We start from the raw sequence: 18,363 nt of genomic DNA on the forward strand, positions 1-18,363 counted from the left end.
AAGAGTGAAAGGTGAACCCATCTCCAAATGAGAACACATTCACAGATTCAAGGGGTTAGGACTTGACTGGGTGTTGCAAGGGCCCACATCCCTGCACGCTCTAGTTGTATAGTTATTTGAGTGTGTGTTAGATAAAAGATTGCATCGCAGAACGTCAAGCCCTATGATTTTTTTTCTTCCCATGCACTGTATGGGACCCAGGGCCTGGTGCAGGCTAGGCAAGTGCTCTACCACTGAACTGCACCCCTAGCCCAAACCCATGACTTTGAGTTTGTCGGTGTTTTTATAAATTTTTCTTTTAAAATACATTTTTGCAAGTATAACTGAGAGTCCAGGTAAAGAAAGGTTCAGTAACAGTAGCCACTTAGGTGGTGCACCAACACTGCAGAGATGATAAAGGTGATGCAAAACTGACTCAGTTAGAAATGACAGAGTAGAAGGAAACCCTGGTTTAACTCTTCATTGGGACAGTTACTCTTAATGTCTACCTGAGTCTCTTGTGTGGCTATTTTAGATCATTTCTGAGGGCTGCTAAGAGTTATGCCTATTGGGTTGGGGATTTCTCTCTTGGACTTTGGATAAAGACAGAAGGTCCTGGGGTAGGTGGAAGGAGACTCTCTGGGGACTTTCTCCCTCTTTTCACTGCTATCACAACAAGCCTCCCCCTCTGAGACTGGGCCCTGTCATTTCTCCTCCCCACTCAGATGTGAACGAGTGTGAGCTTGGGGGACACAACTGTGACAGCCACGCCTCCTGCCTCAACGTCCCTGGGAGTTTCAGCTGTAGGTGCTGGCCAGGCTGGGTGGGGGATGGCTTCGGATGCCAGGGTGAGTACCTGGGGCAGGCGTCCCTACAAAGTAGAAGAGGGGGCTGGGGATGTGGCTCAAGCGGTAGCGCGCTCGCCTGGCATGCGTGCGGCCCAGGTTCGAACCTCAGCACCACATACAAACAAAGATGTTGTGTCCACCGAAAACTAAAAAATAAATATTAAAAAAAAGAGAGAAGAGGTAGGTGGGTGCAAGGTGGAGATGGTGTGGCTGGGTCCAGGGCCGGTGGGACCATGCAGGGCTGGGTTGGAGGGTCTGCCTCTCTGTAGCCCCTGGCATGCACACTGGGGGACTCCACTCTCTGTCCCCTACAGACCTGGATGAGTGTGCCCTCCGAGAGCACCGGTGCAGCCCGCGAGCCGACTGCCACAACACCCCTGGTTCCTATCGCTGCGCCTGCCGCCAGGGATTTTCTGGGGATGGCTACTCCTGTGAAGGTGAGAGGAAGCAGGTGCAGACACCAGAGAGAGGGATAGCCACGAGGCTGGACTCGCCACCTCCCACCCTGGGGATGCTGGAGAGATACAGCCTCAGCCCCCAGGCCACCTACCCACCCGCGAAGGCTGTCTTCTCCCTTGGACTCCGCGTGCTTGGGGATGCTTGCTTACTACCTGGCTGCCCTCTGCCCAAGGCCCTGAGTGACCAAATCCCTCTCTGCCCGACTGCTGGAGTCTGCATGTCCAGAGCCCCCTCTCCTCTCCCTGGCCCCTGTCTTGATCACATGCCCACCCCGAGTTGGGGTCCAAGTTCCTAGAGCTTCATTCCTGCGTCCCTGGGGACACTGAAGTGTTCGAGTGACTGGATCCTCCCACCCACCTCTTGGGGTTCCAGCCCAGCTGGCCCCCAGCCCTCCGCCCCTTGGGTTCCGTAGACAGGGACGAATGCGCTGCGGACATGGACCTCTGTGAGAGCGGCCAGTGTCTCAATGTACCTGGTGGCTTCCGCTGCGAATGTGAGATGGGCTTCAGCCCCACCGAGGACCACCGGGCCTGCCAGGGTGAGGCCCGGGCTCCACCGGATAGGGGGCAGAGCAGGTGGGTCCCCAAACATGCTGTCCAGCCAGGCGGGCTGACCTGGGGTCCCTACAGACGTGGACGAGTGTGCTCTTGGGAACCTCTGCACGTTCGGGACCTGTGAGAACCTGCCTGGGATGTTCCGCTGCATCTGTGACGATGGCTATGAGCTGGACCGCAGTGGCGGCAACTGCACAGGTGCGGGGTCAGCCAGGCTGGGGAAGCAGGGATACAGGACTGAGGGTGGGGCCGTGGCTTGCTCCCTCGCTGCCCCCCCCCCCCCGGGAGCGGGCTTGCCTGACCTCAGCTCTGCAAGCCAATCTCCATTGGCTGTACTCCACTCTGCCGCTGTTGAACAGCCACAGACGATATGTAAATGAATGGCCATGGCCATTTGCCAATAAAACTTTATTGACACCAACAAGCAGTGGGCCAGATTTGAGTTTTCCACCCCATGGTTTGAAAGCATTTTCTAAATCTGGGTTTTTGTGTGTTGGCTGAGTGGCACGCAGGGTGGGGAGAGTTTTCAAGGGGAAACCTCTAAGCCCAGTTGAATGGAACAGGAAGAGGAGGGGGTCGGAAGGGCCAGTGCAGACTCTGGAGGCCTGTCCCCTTCAATTTCTTTCCAGGGAAGGACAAGGACTTGTTCCAAGGTCCAGCACCTAAGCAAGGGCCATGGCTTTCCAGGAGCAAGCCAAGAGGGAGGGGGATGGAAGGAGGGTGGAAGTCCTGCTGATGGTGGTGTTGTCCCCCACAGATGCCAACGAGTGTGCAGACCCTGTGAACTGCATCAACGGCCTGTGCGTCAACACCCCCGGCAGCTACTTCTGCAACTGCCCCCAGGATTTCGAGCTGAACCCCAGTGGGGTGGGATGTGTTGGTGAGTCCATGCTCAGCTCTAGCTGGAGGGACCTGGGGTCTGTGGAGCCAGCTGGATGTCAGGCTGTCCACCTGCTCCTGACAAGAGGACACTTGCTGGCTTGGAACCAGGATCATCCTTGTCCCCCAGAGAGATACAGCCTTCTGGTCTAGATCCAGCTACACGCCCATGCAGACAGTCTCACAAGCACACACCTTCCCTGCCCGGCCCTTCCCTGTTCATGCATTCAGGAACACCCAGCCACCACCACACACACACGGCCACACACACACACACGGCCACACACACTGAGTCAGTCAGTCAACAGTTGTCTCCCCCAACCCCCACACAGGCACACAGAGACACTCAGAGGCCACAGCTACACATGCATAGACACATAGCAAACACACATGCACATGGTTTCTCTCCTGCCATTTGCTGACCACCCCTTTCTGCCTGTTCAGATACCCGGGCTGGGAATTGTTTCCTGGAGACCCTTGACCGAGGGGATGCTGGCATTTCCTGCAGTGCTGAGATCGGAATTGGCGTCACCCGAGCCTCCTGCTGTTGCTCCCTGGGCCGGGCCTGGGGCAACCCCTGTGAACTGTGCCCAATGACCAATGCCAGTGAGTTCCTCTGCAGGGCAGGCACCGTGGCCTGAGCCACAGAGACCAGGATCTTTGGGGTCATTCTGCTAACAGTAGGCTTTGAGGGACAGGGAAACTGAACACCAGGGAGGGAGAAGGGCGCATCCTGGGGCACATTGCATGCTCTGGGCAGCTCATGGGCCAGGCCTCTCCAATTCTCTGTGCTTCACTCCATCACTTGGCCAGTCAGCAAACACTGGGAGTTCCTCTGTGCCTTGTGCTAGGGTCCGGGGACTGAGAGAAAGACAAGCCACATCGGTTCCTCACCTGTGAACCAGTGGTCTCAGGATTGCGAGGGTAGAGCTCTCCAAAGGGCTTGTTTGAGGCTTAGGGATGGTCCAGGAGAAAGCCACAGAGAGGAAGCAGGTAAAAGAAGGCTTCCCAGGGAGAAGGCTTGAGCGAGGTTTTGAAGGATGAGTAGGAGTTTTCCTAGAAGAGTAGGGGGAGGATGTGAAGGCAGTGAGAACAGCCTGTGCAAAGCCACTACCTTGTGACCCATCTGCTGCCATATTGAATGTGAAAACACATTTACACACACTCACACTCACACACACCGAATCCCCAAGCAGCCCTAACATTGGGCTAAGGTCTCTTGACTCCAAGAGGCCAAGGATGACCAGATGGGGGCCTGCTCTTGAGCACTTTTTAAGGGACCCCCCTCCCGTTTCCCCTAGGCTTTGATCCAATGCCCCACCCCATAGCCCCTCACAAGAGCCTGTTTCCCTTGCAGCTGAGTACAGAACCCTGTGCCCAGGTGGTGAGGGCTTTCGGCCCAACCCGGTCACTGTCATTCTAGAAGGTGAGTTCCTGGCAGACCATCCAACTGGCTCCACTTTCTCTGTATCTCACCAAAGTACTGAGTTGGACTGCCTGGGGAGCATATCTTTTCACCTGGAGGACAGGTGGGAGAACCAAACCATGCTTCCACTTTGCAATGCATTGTTAATTTATTCTTTCAGCCGTTTCTTCTCCCGTCTGTTGGCTTAGTCATCCAACCATCCACTTATCCATCCACCCATCCTTCCATTTATCCATGCCCTATCCATCCATCATCTATCCATCCATCCATCCATCCATCCATCCATCCATTCATCCATATCTCATTCATCTATTCATCCATGCCCATCCATTCATCATCCATTCACCCATGCCCTATCCATCCATCATTCACCCCCCATCCATCCATCATCCATCCATCTATTCATTAATACCTCATTCATCCATTCATCCATGCCCCATCCATCATCCATCCATCCATCCATCCATCTATCCATTCATCCATACCTCATTCATCCACTCATCCTTCTCCTATCCATCCATTCATTCATACCTCATTCATCCATTCATCCATGCCCCATCCATCCATCATCCATCCATCCTTCTATCCATTCATCCATACCTCATTCATCCACTCATCCCTGTCCTATCCATCCACCATCCATTCATTCATCCACACCTCATTCATCCATTCATCCATGCCCATCCATCCATCATCTATTCATCCATCCCCATCCATCCATCATCCATCCATCTATCATCTATCCATCCATCCATTCATCCATACCTCATTCATCCATCCCCATCCATCCATTCATCCATGCCCTATCCATCCATCCATCCACTCATCCATCCCACATCTTTCTCACAATGAAAGGAAAGGAGTTGAACTCAAGAGAGTCTGGGTCTAGCCTTTGAGATAGACCTCCAAATGTTCGACAGCCATGAGGGGTATCTCTTGGGGATCCTTGAAGGAGCCCAGGAAAGCCCAGGAAGCTCCCACGATCAGCTTTTTCTCTTCCTTGACAGACATTGATGAGTGCCAGGAGCTGCCAGGGCTGTGCCAGGGAGGGGACTGTGTCAACACATTTGGCAGCTTCCAGTGCAATTGCCCACCTGGATACCACCTGAATGAGGACACCCGCATCTGTGAGGGTGAGTGTGGATTCTTCCCCAGGCAGGGCCAGGCCCTCCCTGACTTCCTGTCCTGCCAAGCTCCATATGGATAAGGAAGGGAAGTCCTCACCTGAGTTTGGTTTGCCTTGGTTTGCCCTCTGCTCTTCCTCCTTCTCCTCTTCATTTGTCCATCCATCTGTCCATCCATCTGTCCTTCTTCTCTTGAGCCAAACTGACCAAGGCCCAAAGCTAAGCGTGAGAAGGAAAAAACATGAGAAGAAACAGTCCCACCTTTCCTTCAAGCATCACTTCACCTGTCTATCCTTCTTTTTAATATTTTTTTAGTTGTAAATGGACCCAATATCTTTATTTCACTTATTTTTATGTGCCTCACACATGTAAGGCGAGTGATCTACCACTGAGCTACAAACCCAGCCCTGTCTATCGTTCTTGTTTGAGCATCACAGGAATGGTCAACAGCTAGCTGGTGCCCAGGACGGTGTGTTAGGATGAGGGACAGTGTTTTATTCCACTGTGGTTGGAGAAATGCTTTGTATGATTTTAATTTTAAAACAATTTATTCACACTTGTTTTGTGACCTGATCTATGGTCTATCCTAGAGAATTTTTCATGTCCACTTGGGAAAAAAAAGTGTATTCTGCTGTTTGGGGGTTGCATGTTCTATAGATTTTCCTTAGGTTTAGTGCTTCGTGGTGTTGATGAAGCCCTCTCTTGTCGACCTTCAGCTAGTTTCTTTTTATCTCTTATTGAAAGTGGGCTATTGAATTCTTCAATTGTTTTTGTAGAACTCTGACCGTTTTTTTGTCAGTTTTTCCATCACGTATTTTGAGGCTCTTTTGTTAAGTGCACGTATGTGTATTATTGTTATATCTTCTTGGTGGGTTGACCATTGTATCAATATATGGTATTCTTCTTTGTCTCTTATGGTAATTTTGGGCTTTAAGTCTATTTTTTTAAAACAACTATTGTCACCCCCAATCGCTTTCTTTTTTTTAATATTTTATTTTTTTAGTTGTAGATGGGCCCAATATCTTTATTTTATTTTTATGTGGTGCTGAGGATCGAACCAAGGGCCTTGCACATGCTAGGCAAGTACTCTACCACTAAGCCACAACCCCAGCCCACCCTGATCTCTTTCAATTACTATTTGCATGGAATATCTTTTCCCTACCTTTCAACTTCAACTCATTTGTGTCTTTGGGTCTACAGTGAATCTCTTGTGGATAGCACCTAGTTGGATCATGTTTTCACTTTTTGTCCATTCTGTTAATGTCTGACTTTTCATTGGAGACTCTAATCTATGTACACACTATTACTGATAAGGAAAGGCTTACATGTGCCATTTTCTATTTGTTTCCTACATGTGTTGTATTTTTTTGTTTGTTCCATTTTGTTTTGTTTTGGATTGAACCCTGGGCCTCACACATGCTAGGCAAGTGCTCTACCACTGAGCCACACCCCAACCCTATTAACTTTTTTGTTTCTTTTTTCGATTGATTGATATTTTTCCTAGTGGACCATCTTAATTTCCTTCTTGTTTCTTTTTCTGTATCCTTTTAAAGTTAAAGAAAAAATAGGAGTTAATAACCAACAATGCAATACTACTGAGTTCTACGTTTACCTATGTAGCCCACTGTTTCATTGAATGTTATTTCCCTATATGGGTTTGGGTTACTGTCTAGGATATTTTCATTCCATTTGGAGGGGCTCATAAGTATTTCTTGTGAGGCCTACTAGAGATGAACACCTTCAATTTTTGTTTATTTCAGACTGTCTTAAGAAATTCTCCTTCATTTCTGAGGGATACTTTTGCCCTCAGTATTCTCAGTGGACAATTCTTTTTCTCAGTTGAGAGTCTTTTTTTCTTCTAGGGCTTTACTTCACCCCACTGTTTTCTGGCCTCCATGGTTTCTGAGGAGAGATTGGCTGTTAACCTTATCGAGGATCCCCTGTGTTCAATATGTCACTTCTCCCTTCCTGCTTTTAAGATTCGCATGGTAGCTGTGGCCATGAGAAGGGAAGGATGTGACACTGTCAGGGGCACTTACAAATACACAGCATTCTCGTGTTGCAGCATGGTTACTATTTATTGTAAATTATTTGTTATAAGTTTTCGACAGGATTCTAGAGTTCCACATATGTTGATTCCTGCCCCCTGTTTTTTGCCTGTTTAATTTGCTTTTGTGAAGGTGTGGAGCCCGGGAGTTCTCTGCTCTGCCATTTTTGGTGATGTCACTCTCAGTGTAACATTCTGTCACCTGTTTTTATACAGCCTGCTAGCTAAGAATTTTTTTTCCATATTTTAAGTGATTAGGAAAAAAATCAAAATAATATTCTCTGACACATGAAAATTATATGAAAGTGAAATATTAGGGTCCATAGTAAAGTTTTCTTGGAGCATGGACAGTACCACAGATCATTTTCACACTGTTTGTGACTGCTTTTATGCTGCGGTAACAGACCAGATAATCAGGAGAGACTTCCTCTTGATTCAAAAACTGCAAAACAATGTGGCCCTTTACAGCCAAAGCTCTGCCTCTGGATGGGAGGAATTGACCCCCACCCCAGGATACAGTGGTCCCCTTTACCTATGGTCAACTTCTGTGATTACCCATGGTCAACCCAATCTGAAAATATTGAATGGAAAATTCTAGAAACTATTTGTACGTTTTAAATAACATTTATTACAGCATCTGGTCATGCTTGTTTCATTTTATTAGCGGTTACAATTGTTCATGTCTCACTGTGCCTAATTTAAAAATTAAGCTTCATCATAGGTGTGCCTGTATAGGAAAAAAAAACAGAGTTTGATACTATCCACAGTGTTAAGCCTCCTCCGGGGTCTTGGTGGTGCGTCATCGTTCTATCACTGTGACCAAAATACCTGACAAGATCCACTTAGAGGAGCAAAGATTTATTTTGGCTCTCCGTTTCAGAGGACCCAGTCCAGGTTGGCCAGCTCCAAGTCTGGGCCATCAGGGCAGATGCAAGTGGCAAAAGGAAGCTTCTCGGCTCAGGGCAGCCAGGGAACAGAGAGGGAGGGGCGTGGTCAGGGAGAGGAGGGACCCTTCCAGGGCACGCCCCCGTGGCCTCCTTCCTCCCAGCCATCCATCCAGCCACCAGTTCATTGATCCATGATTCAGTCACTTACCCAGAGCCCCTCTCTGCATAGGGGACCTTGCTTTCATCATGAGACTTTAGGGAACATTCCAGGTCCAAACTGTACCAGGGGGACCGCTCTGCGTTTTCCATGGGGCTCCTGCTCTCTATCACATCGCAGGGGGTAGACGTGGTTGCCCCTTGGCGATGGCACAACCAGTGTGGGTTCAGGTCATTTCCTTAGTGTAAGTCGTGTCACAGTAAGTGTTTCTTCATGTCATGTCCCTACTATATCTGTATAATGATAAGCTGATTTTGAAACCAAACCACGGAAGTGCCTCCTGGGCCTGGATAGGAGTTACCTGGAATGTTCCTGGACGGGGTCTGAACACCCCGTCTGCCCCACCTCCCCTGCAGATATCAATGAATGCTCCACACACTCGGGCATCTGTGGCCCTGGCACATGCTACAACACCCTGGGGAACTACACCTGTGTCTGCCCTGCGGAGTACCTGCGAGTCAACGGTGGCAACAACTGCATGGGTAGGGAGCGGGGTTGACCAGGGGGCTGGCAGTGGCTGGAGCAGCACATGGGTGTGGGAGGAGCTGCCTCCAAGCCTTGGAAGAGTGCAAAGAGTTGTATTTGGGGGGAAGAGAGGAAGGGTGAGCGTATCTGGGGTGCTGATATGTGTCAGTGAACAAGGCTGCAGGACTCAAGGGCCCAGGGCTGCCACGCGGCTGCCACGAACAGTCGCCCAGGCTGTGCACAAAGCCTGAAATATGAATGAGGCCCCCAAGTGTGCTGAGGGAGAAACACCAAGCCAATTGTGTTCAAATGGATCCATGAATCCCTTCCTGTTTGGTCCTCTCTTCCTCTCACCTGGGAGACCTTTTCCCACACTGCAGACATGAGAAAGAGTGCCTGCTTCCGGCACTACAATGGAACGTGTGGAAGTGAGCTGCCCTTCAACGTGACCCGGAAGACATGCTGCTGCTCCTACAACATTGGCCAGGCCTGGAACAGACCCTGCGAGGCCTGCCCCACTCCTGCCAGCCGTGAGTCCCCCCTCCCCACCTTCCTGCCAGCCTGGCCCCTCCCAGCACAGGGTACTTAGGGCTCTGAGGCTAATCTGCCTCGTTCTGATGAGCTGGAGTCAGTTAGGTTCCCTTGGGTGGACAGTGGGCAAGGCACTCAGTCTTCCTTTGCAGACATTGAGAATTCAGGATGGATCGATGGAGCTGTCATGGTGGGAAAAGCTCTTGAAGACACACAGAACCAGTGGGTGTTCGGTACAGATGCAGTGCTTTTTTTCAAATACTTTCCATCTAAGGCAGGTTGAATCTGCAAATGCAGAAACTGCAGGTATAGAGCTCTGACTGTGACTGGAGGATAAATTGCTCAGGAAGCCCAGGGCCCACTGCCTGAGGCCAGAGTGACTGCGCAGGGGTATTCACCCATTGGCTGCCATGGACGCTCAAGTTTGAAGCAGGGTTCACTAGGTGTCTCAGTCTGTTTTCTATTGCTGCCACAAAATACCTGAGACTGGATAAGTGATAAAGAATAAGAGTTTATTTAGTCCACAGTTCTGGAGGCTGGAAAGTCCATGAGCATGGGCTGGCATCTGGTGGGGACCTTTGTGCTGTATGACAACACGACAGAGGGTGTCACATGATGAGACGGAGCGAGCATGTCAGCTCAGATCTTTCTCTTATAAAGTCACTCATGCCTTCACGGGGGCCCTCCCCTCACGACCTCATTAAACCTCACCACCTCCCAAAGGACTCACTTCCAAATGCCATCAGTATAGGACTTTGGGGATTCTGTTTCCAACACATGAGCTTTTGGGGGACACATTCAAACCATAGTGCTGGGGAGGGTGAGGGAGAAGGGCTGTCAGGGCAGAGGTGCGGCAGCTTGGAGGAGCGGGTCATGTTCAGCGGGTCCTCTGATGGCCCTGTGCAGGCGTTTCTGCGGGAGAGATGGTGGGGCCAGGGTGAAGGTCTTGAGGTCACAGCTGAACAGTCTGTTGTTTTTGATGAGGGCGAGGGGTGTGGCTGGAGTGCCCATGCCAGCCAGAGGTGGCCAAGTCCCACCTGGGCATCAGAAAGTCACGGGTGTATGGCCACCAGGGAGGAGGCAGGGGGATGGTGAGAGGCCAGGTGGGGGCTGGGCTGCAGGGAGGGGCCGTCGCGGCGGTGTGCGGGGGTGGGGGTGGGGGGGGGCCTGGGCTGCAGCTCTGCTCTCCTCTGGCAGCTGACTACCAGGTCCTGTGTGGGGACCAAGTCCCGGGCTTCGTCATTGACATCCACACAGGGAAGCCCCTGGGTGAGTGACCAGCGCCCCTGCTTCTCTGAGCGCCCTCTTTCCTGTACCTCTAACTCCCCAGGAATTTTGCTTCCAAAATACTTCCTTCTTCTTTTCTTCTTTTTTTTTTCCTTTCTGTTTTTTGAACAGTGAGGGTGTTTTTATAAGACTGTCCATCATTTTTTGAACAACAGTAATACACATACAATAAAATTCATCATTATGACTGTTTCTCAGTGCCCATTCAGTGGCACTGAGCAGTTTGCACTCTTGTGTGACCATCTCCATCATCGTGGTCATGAGTTCTTCACTTCCCCGAACTGAACCCCCGTCTCCATTCCAACACTGTCTCCCGTCCCCCCCCAGCCCCTGCTCCACCATCCTCTAGGGCCTTCCTGTGAGTGGAATCATGCAGAGTTTGTCTTTTCGCTTAGGGAATAATGACAAGGACAAATTCTGTGCATGTTCAGTACAGATGCAAAAATTTTTTTGAATTTTTGCAATATGTAGTTGGTTTCATCTGAAGACGTGGAAACTTCAACTACGGAAGGCCAGCTGTGTGTGTGCATGCATACCACTGAAAGCGCCTAATTTAAGCTGGGCGTGGTGGTGCATACCTGTAATCTCTGCTACTCAGGAGGCTGAGGCAGGAGGACCACAAGTTCGAGGCCAGCCTGGGCAACTCAATGAGACCCTGTCTCAAGATAAAATAAAAAGGGCTGGAGATGTAGCTCAGTGGTGGAACACCCCTGGGTTCAATCCCCAGTACCATAAATAAATAAATAAATAAATAAATAAATAAATAAATAAATATAAATTTTTAAGTTAAGCGCCCAATTCAGTGGATTTGGTGCATTCAGAGCTATGTAGACATTCCCTCCATCAAACCTTAGAGCATTTTCATTATGCAAAAAGAAATCTGGTCCCCATTAGCAGTCATTGACCCTCCCCCGACCCCCAGACAATCACACTCCTTATGTTTCTGTGGACTTGCCAATTCTGGGCACTTCTTATAAGTGCAGTTCTATGATATTTGCTTTATTTATTTTTTTGATCTGGCTTTGTTTGCTCAATGTCACTTTCAGGGTTAGAACCTGAAAAGCAGGGTGCTAGGTCACAGGAAATGTATTTTCCTTTTTTTTTTTCCTTCAGTACTGGGGTTTGGACCGTAGGCCTCACGCATGCTAAGCAGGTGCTTTACCTGTGAGCTACATCCCCAACCCTTTCTTAAATTTTATTTTGAGACAGTGTCTTGCTAAGTTGCCCAGGCTGGCCTCAAACTTGCCATCCTCTTGCCTCAACCTCCCATGCAGCAAAATGTGCATTTTCTTTCTTTTTTAAATTTTACTATATTTTTGTTAGACTTTTAAAATGTTTTAATTTTTCTAATTAGTTATACATGACAGCAGGATGCACTTTGATTCATTGTACACAAACGGAGCACAAGTTTTCACTTCTCTGGTTGTACACAAAGCAGAGTCACACCATTCATGCCATCGTACATGGAAATGTGCATTTTCAATAGAAAGTGAGGCTCTCTCCTGCCTTTGCGTTTCCTGCCACATCCTGACCTCTTTCTGGTGTGAGTAGATATATTTTGGCTACAGCAGGATTTTTGGACCATGTGTTGGTCTCTGGCCTCATCTTCTACCAGACCACATGGCCAGTGGGTCCTTTGGTTCAGGGTCCCCAGAAGGTCCCTGGGGCTAGGCTACCATTGATGGCTCTTGCCCTCCCCAGATATCGACGAGTGCGGGGAGATCCCAGCCATCTGTGCCCACGGTGTCTGCATCAACCAGGTCGGGAGCTTCCGCTGCGAGTGCCCCCTAGGCTTCAGCTACAACAGCATCCTGCTGGCCTGTGAAGGTGCCTCCCACCCCCACCCCTGTCCCCAGTCCTGGGTTCTGTGTAGGATGCTGGTTCCCCGCTGTGCATTCTGGGTGAGTCTAGACACTCTGTAGGCCTCCGTTTCACTGTTTCCCTGTCTGCATAGCTGGGCTAACACCTTCCAGAGCATCTCCATCCCAAGTAAGCACCCTCCCTCTAATTCTGGCGGTGTGCAGAGAGACCACCTGCTGCTTAGCTGGGTTTGGGGTTCGGTTCTCCCAGGGTGGGCCTCTCTCTCACCCCCATTCTGTTTGCTGGCTTCCCCAGATGTAGACGAGTGTGCCAGTGGGGGGGGACCCTGCCGGAGGAACGCAGACTGCACCAACATCCCCGGCAGCTACCGTTGCGAGTGTGCCCTAGGGTTCAAGCTGTCACCCAGCGGGGCCTGTGTGGGTGAGTGGGGTCGCCAGGGAGCCAGAGGCCAGAGCCCAGGACAGCAAGGGGAAGGGGAGGAGGTGGGCTGTTGCCTCCGTGACTTGGTGGAGCAGGGCTCTTTTCCCTTGTCTGTAGGTGGGAAGGTAAACTCGAAGCACCTGCCTTGGGTGGGTGCTGAGGACTGAACCCCGGGCCTCATGCTGCGGACCTGCATTCTGTCACTGTGCTGTTCCCCTAGCCCTGAGGGCACCTGTCCACAGGACAGTGACAAGGGTCATGCAGGGTGTGATGGGGCAGAGCTTGAAGCCCCTGGTGGGAGCTTGGATGTGGGACTTCAAGGCAGGCTCTGGCTCCTCCATTGCAGCAAGGGGGAGCTCAGGGAAAGAGGGGTGAGGCTGACCCTCTGTAGGGTGGGGTGCTTGGGGACACCATGCTACCTGCACCCCTCAGGACGGAACGAGTGTCGAGAGATCCCAAATGTCTGTAGCCATGGCGATTGTGTGGACACAGAGGGCAGCTACACATGCCTGTGTCACCGCGGCTTCCGGGCATCGGCAGACCAGACCCTGTGCATGGGTGAGAGCCTCTTCCACTCCGTTCTCTCAGCCTAAGCTTTGCCTGGGGTGTACACCATCTCTGGGGCTGGGATGGCTCCTCTAACCATCCCAATTCACAGAAAGATCCAGGTTTGAAGCCTGGCACTAAGACCTTGGATAAGTGACTTTTTCATTTCTTGCCTCAGTTTTCTCATCTGTAAAATGGAGGCCATAAATAGTACCAGGGGTCTTTCTCAGCTGTCCCCTCTAGAAGTCACTACCCAGCCATCCTCTCTAAAGGTCACTACTCAGTCGTCCCCTCTAGAGGTCACTACCCAGCCATCTGGGAAGGCTTAGGTGCAGGGGAACCAGGCTGGGCTCAGCCAGGTCCCTGTCCCTGAGCCACCCAATGCCCTAGGGTGAATTGGTGGGTTTGCGGGGTTTTGTTTTCAGACCTTGATGAGTGTGACCAACAACCGTGTGGAAATGGGACCTGCAAGAACATCATTGGCTCCTACAACTGCCTGTGTTTCCCTGGCTTTGCAGCAACACACAATGGGAATTGTGTGGGTGAGCCAACTGGGTTGGTGGGGAGGCCTCAATATTCTCCACTGCACAGGAGATACATGATCTGAGGGCTCCTCTGAAACAAAAGACCTTGACCCTGAGCAAACTCAAGGGGTTGGTGTTTCCTCTGAAAATGAGTTAACTATAAAGTTCTCCATACCCACTCAATTTTCCAATACCAGTGGGAGTCTGTGTGGGAGTCTTGTTAAGAGTTTATGCTGAGGTTGATGGGAGGCCGGTAGGCAATATAGTTTAATGCTATGAATTTGCCTCTAAGTGCTCTCTTAACTGCATCCCACAAATTTTAATATTTTGTGTTTTCATTTCCACTTAATTTCAAATATCTTCTAACTCTCTTATAATTTCTTCTTTGGTGAAATTATAAAACAGGGTAGGGAAGAATGAAAGCAAGACTTGATGGTATGGCACTACCCAATTAAGTGCACTGGGTTAAAGCATGAACTCCAAGATCAGAAACTATGAGTTCAAATCCCAACTTTGCCACCTACAAGGCCCTACACAAGTCATATACCTCTGAATATCTCCATTTTCTTATCTGTAAAATGGAGATTAACAGTAGTACTTACCAGAGAAAATATCAGATTACATAGGCTTCTCAACTGAAATATTACCTGTAATAGAGAGAGATATTTTATATTGAGCAGAAGACCAAGTTACTGAGAAGATATGATCATTAGTGCATAAGCAACCAACAGTAGAGCTTCAAAACATATGAAGTGAAATCAATAATAGAAATAGAAATAGAAAAATCCATAATTATAGTTGGCAACTTCAACATATCCCCTGCAGTAGTAAAGAAAACAAGTAGGTGGAAAATCAGTAATGATATAGAAGACCCCAACAATACTGTCAACCATTTTGACCTGAATGATATTTATATAATATTCTAGAATACACATTCTTCTCAAATATACATGGACATTTGCCAAGGAATATTTGCCATATTCTGGGCCATATCCTGGTTTGTTAAAGCAACCCTTAACAAATTTTAAAAAACTGTAGTCACGTAAATTAAGTCCTCAGGAAGTAAGAGAATACAACTAGAAATCAATCACAGAAGATACCCAGAAAGTCCCAAGGTATTAAGAAATTAAACAATGTATTCTTTTTTAAAAAATATTTTTAGTTGGGCCTGGGGTTGTGGCTCAGTGGTAGAGGGCTTGCCTAGCATGTGTGAGGCACTGGGTTCAATTCTCAGTACCGCATATAAATAAATAAAAATAAAGATCCATTGACAACTAAAATTTTTTAAAAATATATTTTAGTTGTAGATGGACACAATATCTTGGACACAATATCTTTTTATGTAGTTCTGAGGATTTCTCTATAAATCAAAGGAAAAATCATAAATGAAATTAGAAAATATTTTTGAATTAAATGAAAATAAAAACAACATATCAAAATATGTGGGATACAGCTAAGAGAGGATTTGGAGGCAAATTCATAGTATTACAATGGCTGTATTAGAAAATATCAGGACCTACCTCATAAGGTAGTAGGAAGGTTAGAATACAGAGTCTACACGAGTGCTCAGTAAACTGAAGGAAGTGCAAGGGAGGCTCAGTGCCCTCAAGCTCCTTGGTTGACCCTACCTGCTTATCTCCCCTCTGCAGACATTGATGAGTGTACCACTCTGCTGGGGCAAGTGTGCCGATTTGGCCAGTGCCTTAACACAGCCGGTTCCTTCAACTGTCTCTGCCAGGATGGCTTTGAGCTCACAGCCGATGGGAGAAACTGTGTGGGTGAGTCTCACCGCAGTCCTGGGACCCATCTCAGCCAGTCCTTGCTCCACATTTACCTGAAGTTGGTACTTTTGAGTGAGCGTGCTTCCATTCGTCATCCATGCATAAAAAGTATTTTTAAAAACCCAGCACATTCCATTATAAATTTAGAACATAATTTTGTGATTTAGGGTGAAGCTGTCTTGAAAATGTAAGTTCTCTGAAATCAGGAATAGTAGGGGTACTAAGTGGATGCCAGGAAAATCCCAGAGGAATCTCCAAGTGGCTCCAGATTAGGAACCGGGCTCCCTCTTCCCGCCCCCGACACCATCTGGCTCCACCTGTACCCCCCAGGGCCAGATAATCCTTTCCATGCTATCCCTGTTTTCTGGAATCTCAGCCTTTCCCTTGGACCCAGAACTGCCACTGGAAGGGCTTCTCCTAGGTCCCTCAGCCATCATGCAGTGACAGCAGGTGTCGGCCCCAGACCTGGGTGAGCCCTCCGCCTCCTCTCTGGTGCTGGGATCCCCTCCTTCTCCTCTCCACAGACACCAACGAGTGTCTCAGCCTTGCGGGAACCTGCCTGCCAGGCACTTGCCAGAACCTCGAGGGCTCTTTCCGCTGCATCTGCCCTCTTGGCTTCCAGGTGCAGAGAGACCACTGCATAGGTGAGTGTCCAGCCCAACCTCCCAGCTCTGGGGCCAGGGAGGTGCCTTTGAGCTTCTGTTTGCCCATCTGTAAGATGGGAATACCAGTTGGGGTTACAGTGAGGTGAAGATGCACTTAGCATAGCGCCAAACACAGCTCCATGCACTATTATCAGTATTAATGTTTCTGCACTCCTGGCTCAGGGCTTTCTCTCTGGGGCCCTCAGTCTTCCTTGTGAATCCTATAAAATGGACATGGGTTTGGGGGTCTCACTGCACCTCAGGAATCTAATAATAGAACTTCTCACTCCAATGAATGGTTGTCAAGGACAAGTCTGGTCCAAGTTCTACTGGTATAATGACCCATAGGAGTGATTGTACACTCTGGACTAACCTAAATCAGTCTGGCCTGACCTCTGTGGTCCACTTATTCACCTGGGTTGGCCTCATTCCATGTGGACTAACCGGACCGTTTGGCCCGAGCAGACAGGCTAGTTTCATATGGTCTGGGCTAACCTGCGTTAATCTGATCTGGACTGATGGCCCTTTTGTCCAGTCTTCCATTGGGCTAGTCTTATATATTCTAGGCTAACCTGGACCAGTCTGGCCTGGCCTCTTCTGGTTTTTTGTATCTGAGCTAGCTTGATACAAATGAGCCACTCCATCTAGTATGGGCTAACTTTATTCAGTCTCGGTTAGCTTTATACAATTTTAGTCTCTAGCAATGAACTTTTCCAGACTATGACTCCTACATCTCCTGGGAAAGACCCCTTCCCACCCCATACACACTGCCCACCCAATGCTGCAGCTTATACTGAGCCTTAGCTTCTTGCCCCACTTCAGCCCGCGACCCACTCAGGCTGGACCCCTACTCCTTCTGCCCTTCTTCCCAGCCAAGACCTCCCCACCCTGGTGCAGGTCCTTCTTGCAAACACCCCTCCTTCCCCACTCATGTCCCTGCCCCTCCAGACATTGATGAGTGCTTGGAAGAGCCAAATCTTTGCCTCTTTGGTACCTGCACCAACAGTCCTGGAAGCTTCCAGTGCCTCTGCCCACCTGGCTTTGTCCTCTCCAACAACATGCACCGTTGCTTTGGTGAGTTTGGGAGCAGGGAGCACCCGGGGCTTAGGGAAGAGGGTGGTGGGAGATGAGGTGGGAAGGGCTTGGATCACCCAGAAAGGAGTGCCACAGTTTCTTGTATGACACTCCAGGAGCTCTGACCAAGCAGAAGCGTCTCTCTGCTTAGTGGGGTTATTCCAGTCCAGGCAACCTTTTGGCCAAACTGATCTCCTCTACAGAGGGCCAACTTGGACCATCCCTGGCTAGCCTAGACCCCCGGGTTGTTCAATGTTAACCAGAGCTTCTCTTGCTATGCAAGTGTTGTCTAGTTTGAAATAGCTGAGGTCACTCTGGGCTGGCTTCATCTCAGCTGGGCTAGCCTTAGCCAACTTGAGCTAGCCTTTACTTATAGGTTAGGGGGAATAAGAGTGTGAGCAGAGTCACAGTTCAACTCAACCAGTTCTGGTGGCCCAGGGCCCAGTAGTGAGCCACACACACCCCAGCTTGCTGAGTGCCGGTGGAGCAGAGATCTAGGAGTTTGGGGTCTGAAGTCCGGGGTCCTCCCACCCTCTGAAGAAGGGCCTTCTGATTCAGGAGCATCGTAGCCAGTTTGCTCATTCTTCCAGGCACAGGGACACCCTACAGCAGTGAAGTAGGTTAGAATATTGCTGGGATTCTTCGCTATCCCGCCAAAGCCCAGGGTTTATCCCCATTGGACCAGTGTTGATCACGTGTTCATTCCTGAGCCAATCACTGTGACTGGGGGGTGTGGAGTGTTCTGATTGGCGGCTAGTAGGCTCAGCTCCACTCATTCATCAGGACTCGTGTAGAAGAGGGGCGCGCATGCAGTACTTTGGCCTTTATCAGCTTAACACCCAAACGGCCT

General features: G+C 49.6%; 1 protein-coding gene across 1 annotated transcript in view; it reads left to right on the forward strand.

The window, feature by feature from the left end:
- The window catches only part of Fbn3 (fibrillin 3), a 64,983-nt gene that overhangs the window by 31,413 nt on the left and 15,207 nt on the right, over window positions 1-18,363 (forward strand). The window contains exons 32-49 of the mRNA XM_027954874.2: window positions 705-827; window positions 1,142-1,264; window positions 1,699-1,824; window positions 1,916-2,038; window positions 2,598-2,720; window positions 3,164-3,325; window positions 4,077-4,145; window positions 5,153-5,278; window positions 8,777-8,902; window positions 9,266-9,415; window positions 10,614-10,685; window positions 12,405-12,530; window positions 12,819-12,944; window positions 13,377-13,502; window positions 13,916-14,032; window positions 15,664-15,792; window positions 16,320-16,439; window positions 17,388-17,513. Coding sequence (XP_027810675.2) covers window positions 705-827; window positions 1,142-1,264; window positions 1,699-1,824; window positions 1,916-2,038; window positions 2,598-2,720; window positions 3,164-3,325; window positions 4,077-4,145; window positions 5,153-5,278; window positions 8,777-8,902; window positions 9,266-9,415; window positions 10,614-10,685; window positions 12,405-12,530; window positions 12,819-12,944; window positions 13,377-13,502; window positions 13,916-14,032; window positions 15,664-15,792; window positions 16,320-16,439; window positions 17,388-17,513 — 2,193 coding nt within the window. The remainder of the gene's footprint in view (window positions 1-704; window positions 828-1,141; window positions 1,265-1,698; window positions 1,825-1,915; window positions 2,039-2,597; window positions 2,721-3,163; window positions 3,326-4,076; window positions 4,146-5,152; window positions 5,279-8,776; window positions 8,903-9,265; window positions 9,416-10,613; window positions 10,686-12,404; window positions 12,531-12,818; window positions 12,945-13,376; window positions 13,503-13,915; window positions 14,033-15,663; window positions 15,793-16,319; window positions 16,440-17,387; window positions 17,514-18,363) is intronic.

The sequence above is a fragment of the Marmota flaviventris genome, chromosome 1, assembly GCF_047511675.1.
Source record: "Marmota flaviventris isolate mMarFla1 chromosome 1, mMarFla1.hap1, whole genome shotgun sequence".
Classification (NCBI taxonomy): Eukaryota; Metazoa; Chordata; class Mammalia; order Rodentia; family Sciuridae; genus Marmota; species Marmota flaviventris.